At 48.2% G+C, this 14,606-nt stretch overlaps 6 protein-coding genes across 6 annotated transcripts in view; all 6 read left to right on the top strand.

Moving 5' to 3' along the window:
* The window catches only part of PpBr36_04841 (uncharacterized protein), a gene marked incomplete at both ends in the record, with an annotated part of 852 nt that extends 824 nt beyond the window's left edge, over positions 1-28 (top strand). Inside the window, one exon of the mRNA XM_029892000.1 lies at positions 1-28. This exon is cut by the window's left edge and continues 824 nt beyond it. Within this exon, the coding sequence (XP_029749268.1) occupies positions 1-28 (28 nt within the window).
* A 1,444-nt stretch (positions 29-1,472) lies between these two features.
* Positions 1,473-2,594, top strand: PpBr36_04840 (uncharacterized protein; the record flags this gene model as incomplete). The annotated part of the gene is made up of 1 exon (XM_029891999.1): positions 1,473-2,594. One exon carries the CDS (start codon positions 1,473-1,475, stop codon positions 2,592-2,594), a length of 1,122 nt encoding a protein of 373 aa, XP_029749267.1.
* A 1,116-nt stretch (positions 2,595-3,710) lies between these two features.
* Positions 3,711-5,622, top strand: PpBr36_04839 (uncharacterized protein; the record flags this gene model as incomplete). Its single annotated transcript, XM_029891998.1, has 4 exons — positions 3,711-3,750; positions 3,964-4,189; positions 4,260-4,716; positions 4,786-5,622. 4 exons carry the CDS (start codon positions 3,711-3,713, stop codon positions 5,620-5,622), a joined length of 1,560 nt encoding a protein of 519 aa, XP_029750454.1.
* Positions 5,623-7,803: 2,181 nt separating this feature from the next.
* On the top strand, positions 7,804-8,601 carry PpBr36_04838 (uncharacterized protein; the record flags this gene model as incomplete). The annotated part of the gene is made up of 1 exon (XM_029891997.1): positions 7,804-8,601. The coding sequence occupies one exon, from the start codon at positions 7,804-7,806 to the stop codon at positions 8,599-8,601; it is 798 nt and encodes a 265-aa protein (XP_029750455.1).
* Positions 8,602-11,306: 2,705 nt separating this feature from the next.
* Positions 11,307-11,534, top strand: PpBr36_04837 (uncharacterized protein; the record flags this gene model as incomplete). Its single annotated transcript, XM_029891996.1, has 1 exon — positions 11,307-11,534. The coding sequence occupies one exon, from the start codon at positions 11,307-11,309 to the stop codon at positions 11,532-11,534; it is 228 nt and encodes a 75-aa protein (XP_029750456.1).
* Positions 11,535-13,374: 1,840 nt separating this feature from the next.
* Positions 13,375-14,606, top strand: part of PpBr36_04836 (uncharacterized protein) — a gene marked incomplete at both ends in the record, with an annotated part of 2,152 nt that continues 920 nt past the window's right edge. Inside the window, one exon of the mRNA XM_029891995.1 lies at positions 13,375-13,414. Coding sequence (XP_029750457.1) covers positions 13,375-13,414 — 40 coding nt within the window. The remainder of the gene's footprint in view (positions 13,415-14,606) is intronic.

Genomic DNA, 14,606 nt, shown 5'->3' with positions numbered 1-14,606 from the left:
GCGTGTGAAGACCGCCTGGCTTAGTTGAGTTTGCTATATTTTAAGATTGCCAAGGTTCCTTAGGCTTTGGTGGAAAAAAACCCGATAACTGGACGGGTAGCCAAAAGTCAATGCAAGATCTAAGGCGGGGGGTTCAAAGGCTCGATGGTACTTTGTGGCTTCCCATCCCATCAAAAGCAATCGTTGCTCAGAAGCAAATAATAAAATGACGCTGTTGATGTTGCTGATGATCTCCATCTATCCTCAAAATAAAGCCTTACTCCGCCGCGATTGTTGACATATCGAGACTAGTTGCACTTGGCGACGCAACCTGTATGCACCGTTGTTTTGTTGTCGAAGACAATCGAGTCGCCGATAAGCGCTGCAACGTACTGTCTCAGGTACCTCTAAGAACTCACCATCTGCATCCTGGGTTAGGTAAAGAGGAGAAACCTGGCCGCCTAATATGATGCAGTAGAAAGATCGACCACGTTACACAAGTTCGTCGACCCCAATTGGACCAAAACCTTCTTCAGCTTCAAATCTCGTGCTCTCTCATAGAAGCCTAAGCCAAGGAGGGAAGAGGCTGAGCATGGATGAGTGCCTACCTCTGCAAATCAACTGTCGCGGCTTGTCATGTTTGATGTACCCGATGTCGCTGCAGGCGCGACCAGCGTAAACCTATCTTATCTACTTCTTAACTCTCATATCCATGCCCTTCCCCAACCTCCGCCTCGTCTGATGTCGAGACATTTTCGTCTCAACGACGCGTGCTTTCCCAAGGTTTTCCACGGTAGGTTCCTACCTAAATTTTTCGTACAACCTTACCGGTTTCAGACTTTTCTTCAAGTTTTTAACCCAAGGGCCATTCCTAATTGGTGCTGTTTCCATGTCAGGAAGAAGAAAAACTCAGTACCTGTCAGCCACGCGCTTCTGGGTCTCTTCTGTGTTGTGCCCCTGATACCATTTGTTATGCATATTTCAAATGCTTCCCCCCCCCTCAAAGATGTCAGAAGAATGGCCTGCAGACATAAGGAGCAGTTCAATGGTTCAGCAACTTGACACCCGTGACACGTCGGGATTTTGCCGACATTTGGAGGGTCTAGATCCGACATTCTGGACTGTTTCGCTTTCGCAGACACTTCTGACGCAACCCCAGCCTGAATCAGATGGATGGCACCGGGAGATCTTCATGGCCTGCCCGAGTCGCGGTCGCACTCGGTGCGAGAGCGTCCGCATTATTTAAATGGAAGACGAACGGTTTTATATCTGAAGTAAGCTTTTTATTTTTGTTATCATCTTGTCGATCTTATTTCATCAGATATCTTAATCTTGGCTAACAAATGTGACACGATCCCTTCCAGATACCGAGTGTGCCAGCCGATGTGATTTCGGACCATCATCTTCTTTACCCGACCCGTTCAAGCTCGCACAATAACACGGTCTCGCCCAATAAAATTGTAGCCACCGACAAACACACGTCACAATCTACCATGGACTTGCCCTTCAGATACAACGCCGCCATCTTGGGCGCTGGACCGGCAGGTTTTGCCCTGGCGGCAGATCTTCAAAACCACGGGACAAAAACCCTGGTGTATTCACATCCGGAGCATCAGCAGCACGCCCGCAAGGTGCAGGCCCGTGGCTGTCTGGCCGTCGATGGCGTCTTTCGCTGCGTCCAGGACGTCCACATCACCACCGACATAGCCGAGGCCGTCGAGTTTTCTCGGATCCTCGTTCTTGCCGTCCCCTCCAGCGCCCAGGAGAGCATCCTGCGGCTTCTTAGGCCCTTTGATCTCAGCCAGCATACCATAATCGCGGTTCCCGGCAACCTCTTCTCGCTGGTCAATGGACTCCGGGTGGCCAATGTGCTCGAGACGAACCTCTCGCCCTACTCGTGCCGCATGGACGACCAGGGCCAGCTGCTGGTCTTTGGCAAAAAGAAGCGGGTCTTCATTGCCGCGCTGCACAGGGATCGCGTGCAGTACGACGAGGTCCAGGCCGTGTTCCCACGAGTCAACCTGAGGTGGTGCACAATAATCGAAGCCTGCCTCTGCAACATCAACGGCACCTTCCACCCGCCGCTGGTCCTCCTCAACGCTGGCCGCATTGAGGACACGGCAGGCGACTTTTTATCATACCGCGACGGGCTCACGCGGTCCGTGGCCAACGCGATGGAGGCCATCGACCTGGTGCGCAGCCAGATCGGCGCCGCGTTTGGCTTGCACATAGGCTCGTCGCTGCAAATCTCAAACGAATGTTACGACCAGCACTTTGAGGACCTCGTCGACCTGGGCAGGCATTCACCCCCACATAATAAGCTCCGCGCGCCACCGACGATCCGGAACCGCAACATATCCGAGGACGTGGCCGATTTGTTGGTGGCTTGGCACTGCCTCGCGCAGAAGCTGGGCATTGACGCATCGCCCATCACGGCAGTCATTGTCATGGCGCAGATGGTCATGGGCGAGGATTATATGCGGACGGGGAGGAACCTGGCCAAGCTGAAGCTCGAGCACGTCTCGAGAGATGAGCTGGTTCGGCGCTTTACGGCCCTGCCGGTGGGGGTCCCTGTGGTTATGTCATCATTAGAAGAAGTTAAAGCTAGTTTATAATTAATTCAAAGTAGAGTTTTATTAGATGCTTCCTCTTGGGAAAGCTTGGTCTGTTGTTAGAGAGATTTCTTTTTTTTTTCTTCTTATTTTTCTTCATTTCTCTGTAGATGAGACGCACATACACAGCACAGGAAGCAGCCGAGACGTAGGATGCAGGATAACCGACTATTCTTAATGCAAAATAAATAAAAAAAAAAAAGAATAGGATGTAATGCCGCCGGGATCCGGAAACGGCACGGTCTTTAATCACGCCCGAGCGACTCTGCAGCCGAATGCGGCGGCATCGCCTCGTCTGATGAACAGATGGATCATCTGCCGTATTCGTCGTATCACTCGAGCTGAAGGGCTTTGCAAGATGCGTTACTAGCCTCTTTGGGTTCGGGTCCGCGCATCTGCCCATTTTGCTGACTCGTGGATCCAGGTCGCGCGAATGTATGCTATCTAGATGCAATACGAGCTGACGGGATCTTGATATTGCTGTTTTGCCAATATGGCGCGGGGGGTGCTTAGAAAGAATGGGTGGTCGTATGAACCTCGTTCCCAAACCAAGCTACTGGGAAAGACCACAGCTCTGTATTCTGCTGTTTGGCGCCTATTATAGCCATATGGCAATGAACCTTACTGTTATCCTGCGCTTCTGTTTTCTCTTTAGCAAGTCCCTAAGTCTGCGATGCTAAATCACTGGCATAAGTACCCACCTTGAGAGGTGTCGTGCCAAAGTAAGTGTTGATTTTCGGCATTTCATCATCAACAACCCCCTAATTCTGGTATATAGTGTCTGTGATGACTGTTCGAGTTTTACGGCTAAAATTCATCCAGTGTGGATGCGAACAACGTAGGAGAAACATGACAGTTTTCTTGGTTGAATTGACTGTTTGTTAAAGGGTCCTTGGGTATCCTTGGGTGTCAACAAACATGCACACAGTTCTGCTTATGTAGTAAATACATTCAAGATCGTGAGAAGCAAAGGCTCCACGGTCATCAGTTGGTGCAGCCGAATCTCTTTGAGGCGATGAGATTGCTTTTAATGCATATGGGAACGACTCGATAGAGTTTATGACGTCTCCACGAGGATTTAAACAGTAATTTTCTTTCAACATAGCAGTGTCATCCCACATGTCAACAAATCCTAAAGATCCGACCACGTGCTACTATGGTAGGTAAGAAACGCGGGGGCCCGAACTCTAGAATTGGGCAGATTTCGTCCCGATTTGCCTTCCTTCTTTCCTACGTAGTATCTGCTGTTTAGGGCACGCTAGACTAGAGCGTGAATCACATCTGATACTCAAGGAGGGGGTCCCTACTGTCAAAAAGACACTGTGTCTAAGCGGGACGTTGGACTCCTGACACGGAGGTTGGTGGTCAACAGATATATCCCTACCATCAATCGCATGCAACCAATGGAAGTCGCCAATAAAAAACATGTCTCTCGATATGGACGACTCGAAAAGTGCCAGTGTCATCGCCGCTGGGGTGTCGGTGCTAGACGTCTGGTGGGATCCAAGCGAACATGAAGATGCGCAAAACCCTCAGAATTGGCCGGATTGGTCCAAGTGGCTCAACATTGTCACAATCTCATCCATCAGTTTCATAATGTAAGTCAAATTTTTGGCGCCGAATATTGATGCATCTAGCCGCTAATGCAAATGTCAACCCGTCCAAAAGGCCATTCATATCATCCATGGTTGCACCAGCTGTTCCCCTGATCATGTCAGACCTGAAGACTGAGTCCGACACGTTTGCAACCTTCATCGTCTCCATATTCGTCCTGGGATTCGCCAGCGGACCGCTCATCCTGGCCCCTTTGAGCGAGCTCTACGGTCGCGTCCGCATTTATAATGTCACTAATATCCTACTCACCACTTTCACGGCCGGCTGCGGCTTTGCCCACACGACTGGCCAGCTGCTCGCCATGCGGTTCCTGTCTGGGTTCTTTGGCGTCGCGACCGTCGCCATCGGGTCTGGAAGCATAGCGGACCTTATGCCCAAGCACAAGCGCGGCAAGGCCGCATCGGTCTGGTCGGCCGCCACGGTTCTGGGACCGACCATCGGGCCGATAATTGGAGGCAAGGTCACCGAGGCTGCGGGCTGGCGGTGGCTATTTTGGTCCATCTCCATGGTTGTGTGTACTTTCCGTTTCTTCCCGTGACGTCTACGAGAAGTTATAACATCCTGACAATAACCAAACCAGGCTGGTCTAATGACAATCGCCTCCTTCGTCATCCTTCGTGAGACTTACCCAGCTGTCCTCCTCGCCCGAAAAGCAGCAAAGCTTCGCGAGCAAACCAACAACCCAAACTGCCGTTCTCGCCTTGCATCCGGCGTCTCTCCTGCTCATCTTTTCGTCAAGAGCATTGTTCGACCTACGCGCCTGCTCCTTTTCTGTCCCATGGTCACCATCCTCTGCACCTACGTCGCCATCGTCTACGGCACGCTGTACCTACTCTGGTCGACCTATTCCTTCGTCTTTGGCGAGGTGTACGGCTTTTCCCCTCTAGCCACGGGCCTCGTCTTCCTGCCGGGCGGACTGGCCACGCTCCTGGGCCCGCCGTACGTGGCCTACTTTAGCGACAACACCATCAAGCGGCGCACCAAAGCCGGGTACGAAGTCACGCCCGAGGACAGACTGCCGCCCGTCATCGCCCTCCCGGGCACGCTGCTTTTCCCCACGGGGCTGCTCATCTACGGCTGGGGGGTGGAGTACGGCGTGCACTGGGCCGTGCCGATGCTCGGGACGGCCGTGTCGGGCTTCGCGAGCATCCCCATCTTTGTCGGCGTCCAGACGTACCTCATCGACGCGTTTGAGGAGTACGCCGCCAGCGCGGTGGCGGCCAACGCCGTGCTGAGGGGCCTGGTGGGCGCGTTGCTGCCGCTGAGCGGGTTGACGCTGTATCGGTCGCTGGGCTGGGGCTGGGGGAATACCCTGCTTGCGCTCTTGGCCGTCTTGTTCGGGCCGGTTCCGGTTCTGTTCGGGGGCAAGTATGGCGGGATGATTCGAGAGTGGTCGACAAGAGATATGCAGCTCTGAGTTGTAGCAAACCGTAATACCTAAACATGACATAGAGAGTAATGTTTATATTTTTATATGCCATGTCTGCTTTGCTGTATTTTTTTCAAATCATGCCGTATTGTTTCACTTGCAGACCCATGCTCCCTCTTCTTCAACTTATCTTCGAGGAACCATTCTTGTTCAAGTCTCGTACGCAATGTTGATCCGTAATAGTTAGGTAGCTGAACACGTAGGTAGCTAGTGTGTACAGTGTTAGTATGTCTTCTAGATCAGTTCTTGGGCTCTACGAGGAAATATGTGCTTTACATTATTGATTTGATTGCTAATCTCGCCCAATAAATGTCTGGAGGTTGATACGATTGAAAATATGGCTCCGAGGTTTTGTACTGGAGAGATACAATGCTTTCGAGGGTATCGTGGACATTCAAGGCTGTCCACATTTTGCTTGAGATCTAGCTTATCTGCCAATACATGTCCGTATCTCCCGCTTTCCAAAACAAAGAAAAGAAGAGGACAAACAAACGAACAGAAGAAAATTACCCAGCTATCTTCACATCATCAGCCACCTCCTACGTATAGTCATAATGCTTCTCCCACCATCAAACAACGTTGTCCTCACTCTAATCATCCGAGTTTGGAGCCCAACGGTCCTTCCTAGGCATTTTGTAAGAGTAGTTCGCGCAGGAGAACCAAGCCTGGCGCGCGCACCGCATCAACAATGACTTGTAGCTGAAGGCAACCGACCCAGTCTTTCGGGACTGTTGCTCTGGGTACATCTAGTAGCACCTAATGAGTATGAGTCAATGCATTACCATAAAGCAGAAAACGCAGTGTCTTTATGGCCAGAAAGTGATCCTAAGAAGCGAAAGAGCTGGTCATGGGCCCGACAGGTGACCTACCCACCTGCCTTCGTACCTACTTCTCGCCGCTCGGCAACTCGGCAAACAGGCTGGTCAGAGTTTCGGTATAAGAACAAAACAGCTCACCCTATTATATAATTCTTGGCGATGCATAAATAGCCGCGCATGTGCGACTTGCAAAATCACGTTGAAGCAGCTCTGGCACATTTGTGCACAGTCATTGCAAAGGATGAATACGACAGACTCATAGCCTCATGGGGAACTTGTTAGTTGTTAGTTGTACAAGTATGTTCCATAATAGCATCAGTACGTCTGCTGTTTGCCGTGTATACGGATAAAGCCCCGGACGGGCGCACTACGAGGCAAGATGGAACAAAACGTGACACGGTAGAGAAGAAGTGGTATTTTGATTCGATCTATAAATTATCCGTTGCCGTCTTTCCCGGTCTAAAAGGCCCACTTTTGCTCAAGGTCGGCCTATATTTCCTTGTCGTTCATCATTTCCCGGCCTATTCCTGATGTTCTGGACCGCCTTGACTCGCATGCCGGACCGTCGGCTTACGGCACGGCTCTAAACTCGACTCAGAGCTCTCTTCGCTTTCGTTTTCCTGCAAATCAATACACGACAGAACACCTAGCCATGCAGTGTAGTTAAAGTAGGGTTTGCACTGGCCCGTGACTGGGCACCTAATGAGGCCCACCTTGGGAAAGCCAAGCCAATATAAGCGACGCCACATCTGAAATGTTACATGCAACAACTATATCGGCAACATCTTTGCTGTAGCTTCACCAACCCAATCTTTACGGCAAAAAGAGCTCGGGTAGAATTCCCAGATCCTAATAAACTTAAAGATTTAGGGCAAATTAGCAATTCAAGTCATGACGGTTCGGGTCAGTTGATGGGCCCATCACCACGAATCAGAACCGTGGTTGAGTTGAGACTACAGCTCTGAAGGCCCGGCCGGAATAGTCTTTATGGTATCTGCAAGATGGATGCAACTTAGCGGCATACCTAATACAGTCTAGCCGATCCGGCCAAGACTACCTGCCGAGAACTCAAAGTATAAATGGGATGACACGGTTGATTTTGAGTTGCAGAGATGGGCTCATGAGAAGCTCCAAGCCCAGATGCAGGGCCTAAAACCCCAAAAAGTTGGTTTGTCTCCAACTCCGCGGTAGGACGAATTTGCTAACCGATCGGCAATCGTGTCGTCCAATGTAAGTAACACTGATAAAAGTAATACACTCTGCCGGAACCTGCATTCCTACGCCCATCTCTCTCCTGCGCCATTGCACACAGATCAAAAAAAAAAAAGAGAGAAAAAAAAAAGAAAAGAAAATGGTCGCAGACACGAAAGAACTGGCCAAGGGCTACACGGTCAATAATGCCACCCAACACAACGCCGGCTTGTTCCTCCTCGACCGACTCGCAGTCAAACCCGGCATGCACGTCTTGGACGTCGGCTGCGGGCCAGGGAACCTGACGGCACACATTGCGGAGCTCGTTGGGCCGACCGGAAAGGTAGTCGGCGTTGACCCCAGCAAGGAGCGCATCGCCCTGGCTCAGGAACTGGCCACCACCAGACCCAACCTGACATTTCAAGTGGGCCAAGCCGAGGACCTGTCACGGTTCGCCGACGGCAGCTTCGATATCGTCTACGTCAACTCGACCTTCCACTGGATCGGGGACCAGGCCCGAGCGGTGCGTGAGTTCTACCGGGTTCTGAAGCAGGGCGGCGGCCGCGTGGGCATCTCAGGCGGCTCGGGGGACTTTGAGGCGGAGCACGAAAGGGTCAAGGCCAGGGTGATGAAGCAGCCGCCGTTCTGTCAGTATCCTGACACGGACGGCGTAGGGCCCAAGTTTGTCAAGCGGGCAGAGATGGAGAACCTGCTGAGCCTCGCGGGCTTTGTCGACTGCACCATGGTCATCAACAAGTTCGTCAAGGAGGTCAAGGACGGCTACGCCATGATAGAGTGGCTGGACACGAGCTCGTCTGGCAAGACGTACGGCGGGATCCCGCTTGAGTTGAGGCCTCAGGCAAAGGAGGTGATGAAGCGGGAATGGGACAAAGTCACGACCGACGACGGGATAAAAATGGACATGGAGTTGCTCGTTACGGTGGCCACCAAAAGCTAAAAGCATGGACGGCTGAGGGTGATGTTTGGCATACGGGAATGCAGAAAAGAGACCTACCAAAGCAATAGGAGTAGTGTCCACCTATCATATAGGCGAAAGAAAGAGATGCAACATAAAAGAAAACACAATACGTACTCGACAATAATGCAATTCATGCCTTTTACTAGATATGAAAGTATGGTGGGTTCGTGAGTTGTGCCAGCTGCAGAGCGAAAACACAGGAAAGGACCAAGAGGATCAGGGACGTTGAGAGCCAGAGGCGAGGCAGTCAAATCCACAAGCGATGAATCGACGAGAAATATGTCGAAGCTGCGGAACGAGGGCAGACGCCACTGCTGGAGCCAAACGGGGTCCAAAGTGACTGTTCGCTACGGTTCATCGCAGGCGAATATCCAACCGAGATAGTGAATCATCCACTAGCGGTCGGCAATATCGGGGAGAGGTTGGCAACGATGCAAACGGCCATGCAAACTGGCGCGACCTTTAAGTTCATACTTGCTGCTGGGGCAGAGTTACTATGACGAGGCGAGGGGCGGCAAGCCTCCCTTACCGCAAACAATAGAGCGTTTTGCGAATACTCGGACAAATTGACAATAAATATTATTCTCACAACCACTTTCGAAATTTCGACCATTGAAGAGCGATACTAGTTCTCTGTGCCTTGGATGGGTTCTTTCATCCCGTCGTCGTTCTTGCTTCTGCTGGCGGGCCTGGTCAGAGTCTGGCTGGGATACATGGCCAGGTCTATGGAGATTTTGGGCTTCGTGTCGACCGTACTGAGGGACTCTGAGTTTGTAGGATTGGACACAATAGTGAGAGGAATGAATGGGGCGATGTCATCACGGAGTTTGGGAAAAGAAGGGCTATACCATACTTCTTCTCAAACAAAACCCTTCTAATAGGAAGATAATGAAGCTACTTGGGATTTCCGTCTGGGGCGCCATGGCACTAATCTGCCAAGTTACCCTTGGTAAATCCATATCAGCGACGACATGTCCCGGATCCCGCGAATCCGCTTGTCCCAGGGAACACACCGCGAATGTTGGCGTCGACGGCAGCAGTATCCATATATCTGGGGACAAACATCAGCCCTCTCTAACCCGCCGCGACAAGAAGCACTTTATCGCCCGCACCAGTTCAAAGCATAAGTCTCGCAAAAAGCCTGTATCGAGCCCAACGTCCTTCGCGGAACCCCTTAGCGTCGAAGCGGCCGAGTATTCAGATGGGCGGGATGAGAACAGCAACGCGACATGATTTCAGGGCTCATCCCTGAAACCCAAAGCTCCACAATTGAACCAACGATCAACTGTGGTTTTGAATGTACCTGTGGGTCCATCCAAAAAACGCTACGAGCGCGATTTGTTCGGCCAATCGGGTTGGCCGAAAAGCCATGTGGCTGAAAGGTACATGGAACGCTCGGTTCCCGCAGGGGTCTAGGTTAAGCACTGAGATTTAACCAAATAATTTATTGCCTTTTAACCTTACCAATTTTTGGTTTAATTTTTTTCAGAGAGAAAACGATGCTCGTATGCTTTGGATTGACGACTGTTATTAACAACTTGTGACAATACTCTCACCAGCTAAACACGGGGCGATGAATAACAAATAATGTGACATTTGTAGTATAACGAAAGCTTATCAGGGTCAAATGGCTGGTCTCTTAACCCTAAATAAAGTCCCTTTTATGTAACATAGCGAGACCAATATATCTCTTTCAATCTCAAATATTAATGTGCACAATCCACAGCTTTTAGATAAATGGCCGGAGAAAGTGGAATATGGGGAAAAGACAATACAAAGATTGGGGAAAAAGAAAAAAAAAAAATAAATTAGACGGGTACGTGGGTAAGTGGTATGTGGGAAAGTTGTTGTGGCTTTGCAGTTGTTAGGTATTTAAGCTGTAGTGAAAAACGAAAAGGCGCTGTAGAGGTATCCTACTTGGTTGTGATTTGTTCGACTTGTTGCTGTGGAATAACCACACCCCGAAGTAAATCGGTTAAAAATAAATTATTTTACAGAGTCCTATTGCTTTTGATGCGAGTTGTTTAACCAAATCAACCCTGTTTAAAACCGAGCGGAAGTTTAGCGGCTATTTATTACTGTCCCAGCCACAGAAAATCACACGTAAATAGCGTACAATTATTTTTAGCTGCATTTACATTCCACGAAGCAGTTTTGTTTTTATTATTCAAATAAACCCCATTCTTCGTCGATTCCCTACTTTGAAGTGTCAACCCCTTACAGTCTCCCTACATACCCGAATTACACACACGGTTCTCCGTACAATATATTGTAATTACCAATAATGTTTCCTTTATCTTTAATAACCATCTCTACCGTCTTTTTGTCACTACTTGGTATTGCTATTGCACAAATCCCAACTGTTATTTACAGAGCCGATTTTAGGTCACCTTTGAATATTAAGTTCATGATACCCTTTTTATTACGGCTACAGTGCTGATTCCTTTTCCACGAAAAGGGTTGTCAGATATCATGACCCAGGAACAAAAGAACTCGTGCTTAACAGCATTAGATATCGCCCAAAAGACCCCGTCCAGAAAAGCTTGACGCGTTTTAAACGGTCGTCTGAGCCTATCCAAACATCTTCTAAAAGGGATTTCGCCCGGAAATATGCCCTGAAAATCATCAAACGCCGCCGAATCTATATTTGTTACATCGACACAAGCGAGATCGAGGTTCTCAATATGGCCGCTATGTACGCAAAAACGGCGAAAAATACCCCTTTCCCAAGGAAGCTGAATTTCTGGTTTTGTCCAAAGTCCGGTGGCGTAGCATTGTGGGTTGGATTGAATTCGAGCCGGTGGGGATGGACTCTACCCTCGACGTGCTCGGGACCGGTCCTCCCCGCACCCGCGAGACCTCACAGACCACGTTTTATGTCAACGAAGCCTATCTTGGTACAGTCAAGGTAAATGAAATCGGTTATATTATCGAGCAAAGCGGGTTACATGGTCACGAAATGCTTGCTCATCACATAGGGATGCGTGAGCAATGAGGCATGGACTTACCCCTCTAATCTTACAAAAGCATATTCTCGGCAAACGAAGGAGATACTATAAAATTTTATAAAGCCAAGCTTCTTGGGAAAGCCATCGTCAACGAATTCCTACGAACTTTTGACCGTATGCTCAAACATTGCCAGTCGAGAGTTGCGAATTCAATCACAAAATACAAATAGCTTCCAAGTTCTAACCAAAGTTTAGGCGTGACAATCTGTCCACACACTTTAACAAAGTTATCAAATGGTGTTTGGTGTAAATTGCTTGTGTGGATTTCTGTTTTGGTCATTTATCACCACTGGTTGATGCCCATGCAAAGCTTGCCTTTGGTTGCTTTCGACGACGTGCTTTCAGGCAACGTAACGGAAGCTCTACTAGCATAGACTCTGCTACTGCAGTAGCCAGCAAGTTCGGGAGAAAACTAAAGCAAGCATCCCGATGCCTTAAAGGGCGCCGGTTAACCAAGGAAATTTGCAAGGGCAATGCAAACGTGCAACAACGGTCTGTTCACTTGGATTTCCAGTCTGGCCTTTACCCCAGTTATCACTTGTAAGTTTTTCCAGTATAATTATCTATTTTCTGGCTTTGAGACCGTTGTCGGTATTCCGTGACAATGGACTTCTACATTAGTCGCATTGTACTATTAATTAATCAATATTTGTGGCTGCGAAGTTATTTTAAAATGGTCACTGAAATGTAATCCCCTTGTAAGTCTGTATATCTGTGCTCTTATGGACTTGCTAGCGTTTCGTAACGAGGCTACTTATAAATTCACCAACTATATAAAGCTTGGCCCGTTATATAGAAAAACAAGGGTAAACATCCATGACCAAACAACCTCTCTACCTAGATTTCTTTCCCATTGGGCCTTTGTTGTTTATTTTCTTGTTGGTTCAATCCAGTCGTCATGCATTTCGTTTTACATTCATTATTTCTTTTCCGATTGTTGGCATCGGTTGTCATGCAAGCCTTTCCCACTTCGTCCTGACGCCGCCGCCACAAACACCACCAGGAACCAGCTCGATCCCGCAAACGGAATGGAGGACTTTCAACTTGGATTTTTATAGAATCACACCTGGCACAGCGCTTAGTCCCGTTAAGGCCGGGTTTCTGGCTAATATAGCTTTGGACGATTTCACCAACACGAGAGGACTTTCGAACAAAAAGGCTCCCGCTGCGATGGTAGTAATCCAAAAAGGCGGCAAAGTTTTGCTTGCCACTTCCCTTAAGTAAAAAGGACACGTTCTGCACGGGATATATTATAAAACAATTGATCCCGACGTTACGGACTTGATTGACCAAACGCTTGATTTGCGGCAAACCGAGCCCGGCTGGCAAGAAAGGCATTGCAAAAGCGCTGTTTGCGGAATTTCACGCTTTCCGGGTATTTGACAGACAACACCGGGCTCAAGAGTCAACAAGTTTTCACTGGCCTTCACAACAAGCAGTTATCCACGCGGGTGCCCGAAACGGCTATATTGCCCCATGTGCAGCCAAGGAAAGGCTGGGTTTAATCGACTCGTCTGGCCAGCATTTCAAGCTATTTGGGTGCATTCACTATATGCGACGCAGAATTTACCCCGTTTTCACAGCCGAGCAGTACTAATTTTTCAGGAAAGGGGTGGCAAGGCTTATCAACACACCGGGGGCTAAAAATGAATTATTGAGAAGGCTGGGCCTGGCTCTTAGCTATACGTTCAACAAGCGAAGCATCGACAAACGTCCCCGCATCACAAAACACCAACACGCCAAAATGCTCCAAAGACTGTTTTCCATCGTCTCCAAAGGCCGAAGTCAGTCATAATCTCTTCACGCCGCCTCTTGTTTCGCGACTCCCCTCGATCTATATAGGAGATATTTTAAAAAGATATTTAACTATAAATGATTTTAGCTTCGAATTTAAAAGCAGATCCCAATTTTGGTTTTTCTTATTAAGCATATATTGTTTTTATTGTTCTTATTATATGCAAATATTTAACCACAGTTAAGTATTTTAACGTTAAAAAACTATAAAAAATAAGCTATAACCGCTATCAAAACAAAATAAGCGCCAACAAATATTTCCTAGTACGTTTGGTACAGCACAATTTGATTTGCAGTTTCATTATTTTGACTGATTGAATTTATAATATATATATATATATATATATATATATATGTTTTTTAATTTGAAATATCTCCACAGGAATAACAACTGCACTTCCGATATTTTGTATTCGTTTTACATCATTAAATGGCACACGCTGCCAACAACAGGTTTCCCAAAAAAGGAAAGCATAATTGAAAATAAGATGGCAAACAATCACTCCCGTCTCTCATCATTTTTGGGAGCTGCAATGGCCGTTTCTCCTAGTTTCATTTGTCACGAATGGGGCTTGAATATCGCTAAACCTGCTACCGCTCTTTCTGGCACATGTCTTTGATTTTTAGCTGAAGTCTGCGCGAGGAAATTCATTTCAAAATTGATATTCACCTTGCGCAGCATTTTGTTGACCTTTTGAGCAATTTAGTGTAAATATTTAACTGGAACTTTTTGTCAAAATGTGGAATATTTGTTTTGGGACATTTTACCATTTTATGGACTGGTATAAGGACTGTTATTGACTCACGCTTTTTGGAAGATTAGTTTTGGTCCATAGGAAGGCCCAGATTGGGGATTATTCGAATCACCAAATTACCGAAAATGGCATGTGGACTGAGCCGACCCCTAAGCAGATTGATATTGAACAACGCTCGAACAGCCTGAACAGCACCTTCGCGCGGGTGACTCTTGCCTGAGCAGCCTGAGCAAAAGTGGGGCACATCACGTGGTAGATGCAAGGGATGCATCGGCCTGGATTCGTCGGCGATTACAAGCATATTCCACAAGGTGGATCGCTTTAAGATGTCAAGCGACCGGGTCTGTTCCCCAGATATAACTCCATCGTTATCAATGAGCACTATCTCGGTGGGCCGTGAACTTTTTTTTTTTTTTTTTTTTTTTTT

The sequence above is a fragment of the Pyricularia pennisetigena genome, chromosome 6, assembly GCF_004337985.1.
Source record: "Pyricularia pennisetigena strain Br36 chromosome 6, whole genome shotgun sequence".
Taxonomy (NCBI): Eukaryota; Fungi; Ascomycota; class Sordariomycetes; order Magnaporthales; family Pyriculariaceae; genus Pyricularia; species Pyricularia pennisetigena.
This window is presented reverse-complemented; position numbering and strand designations above follow the sequence as displayed.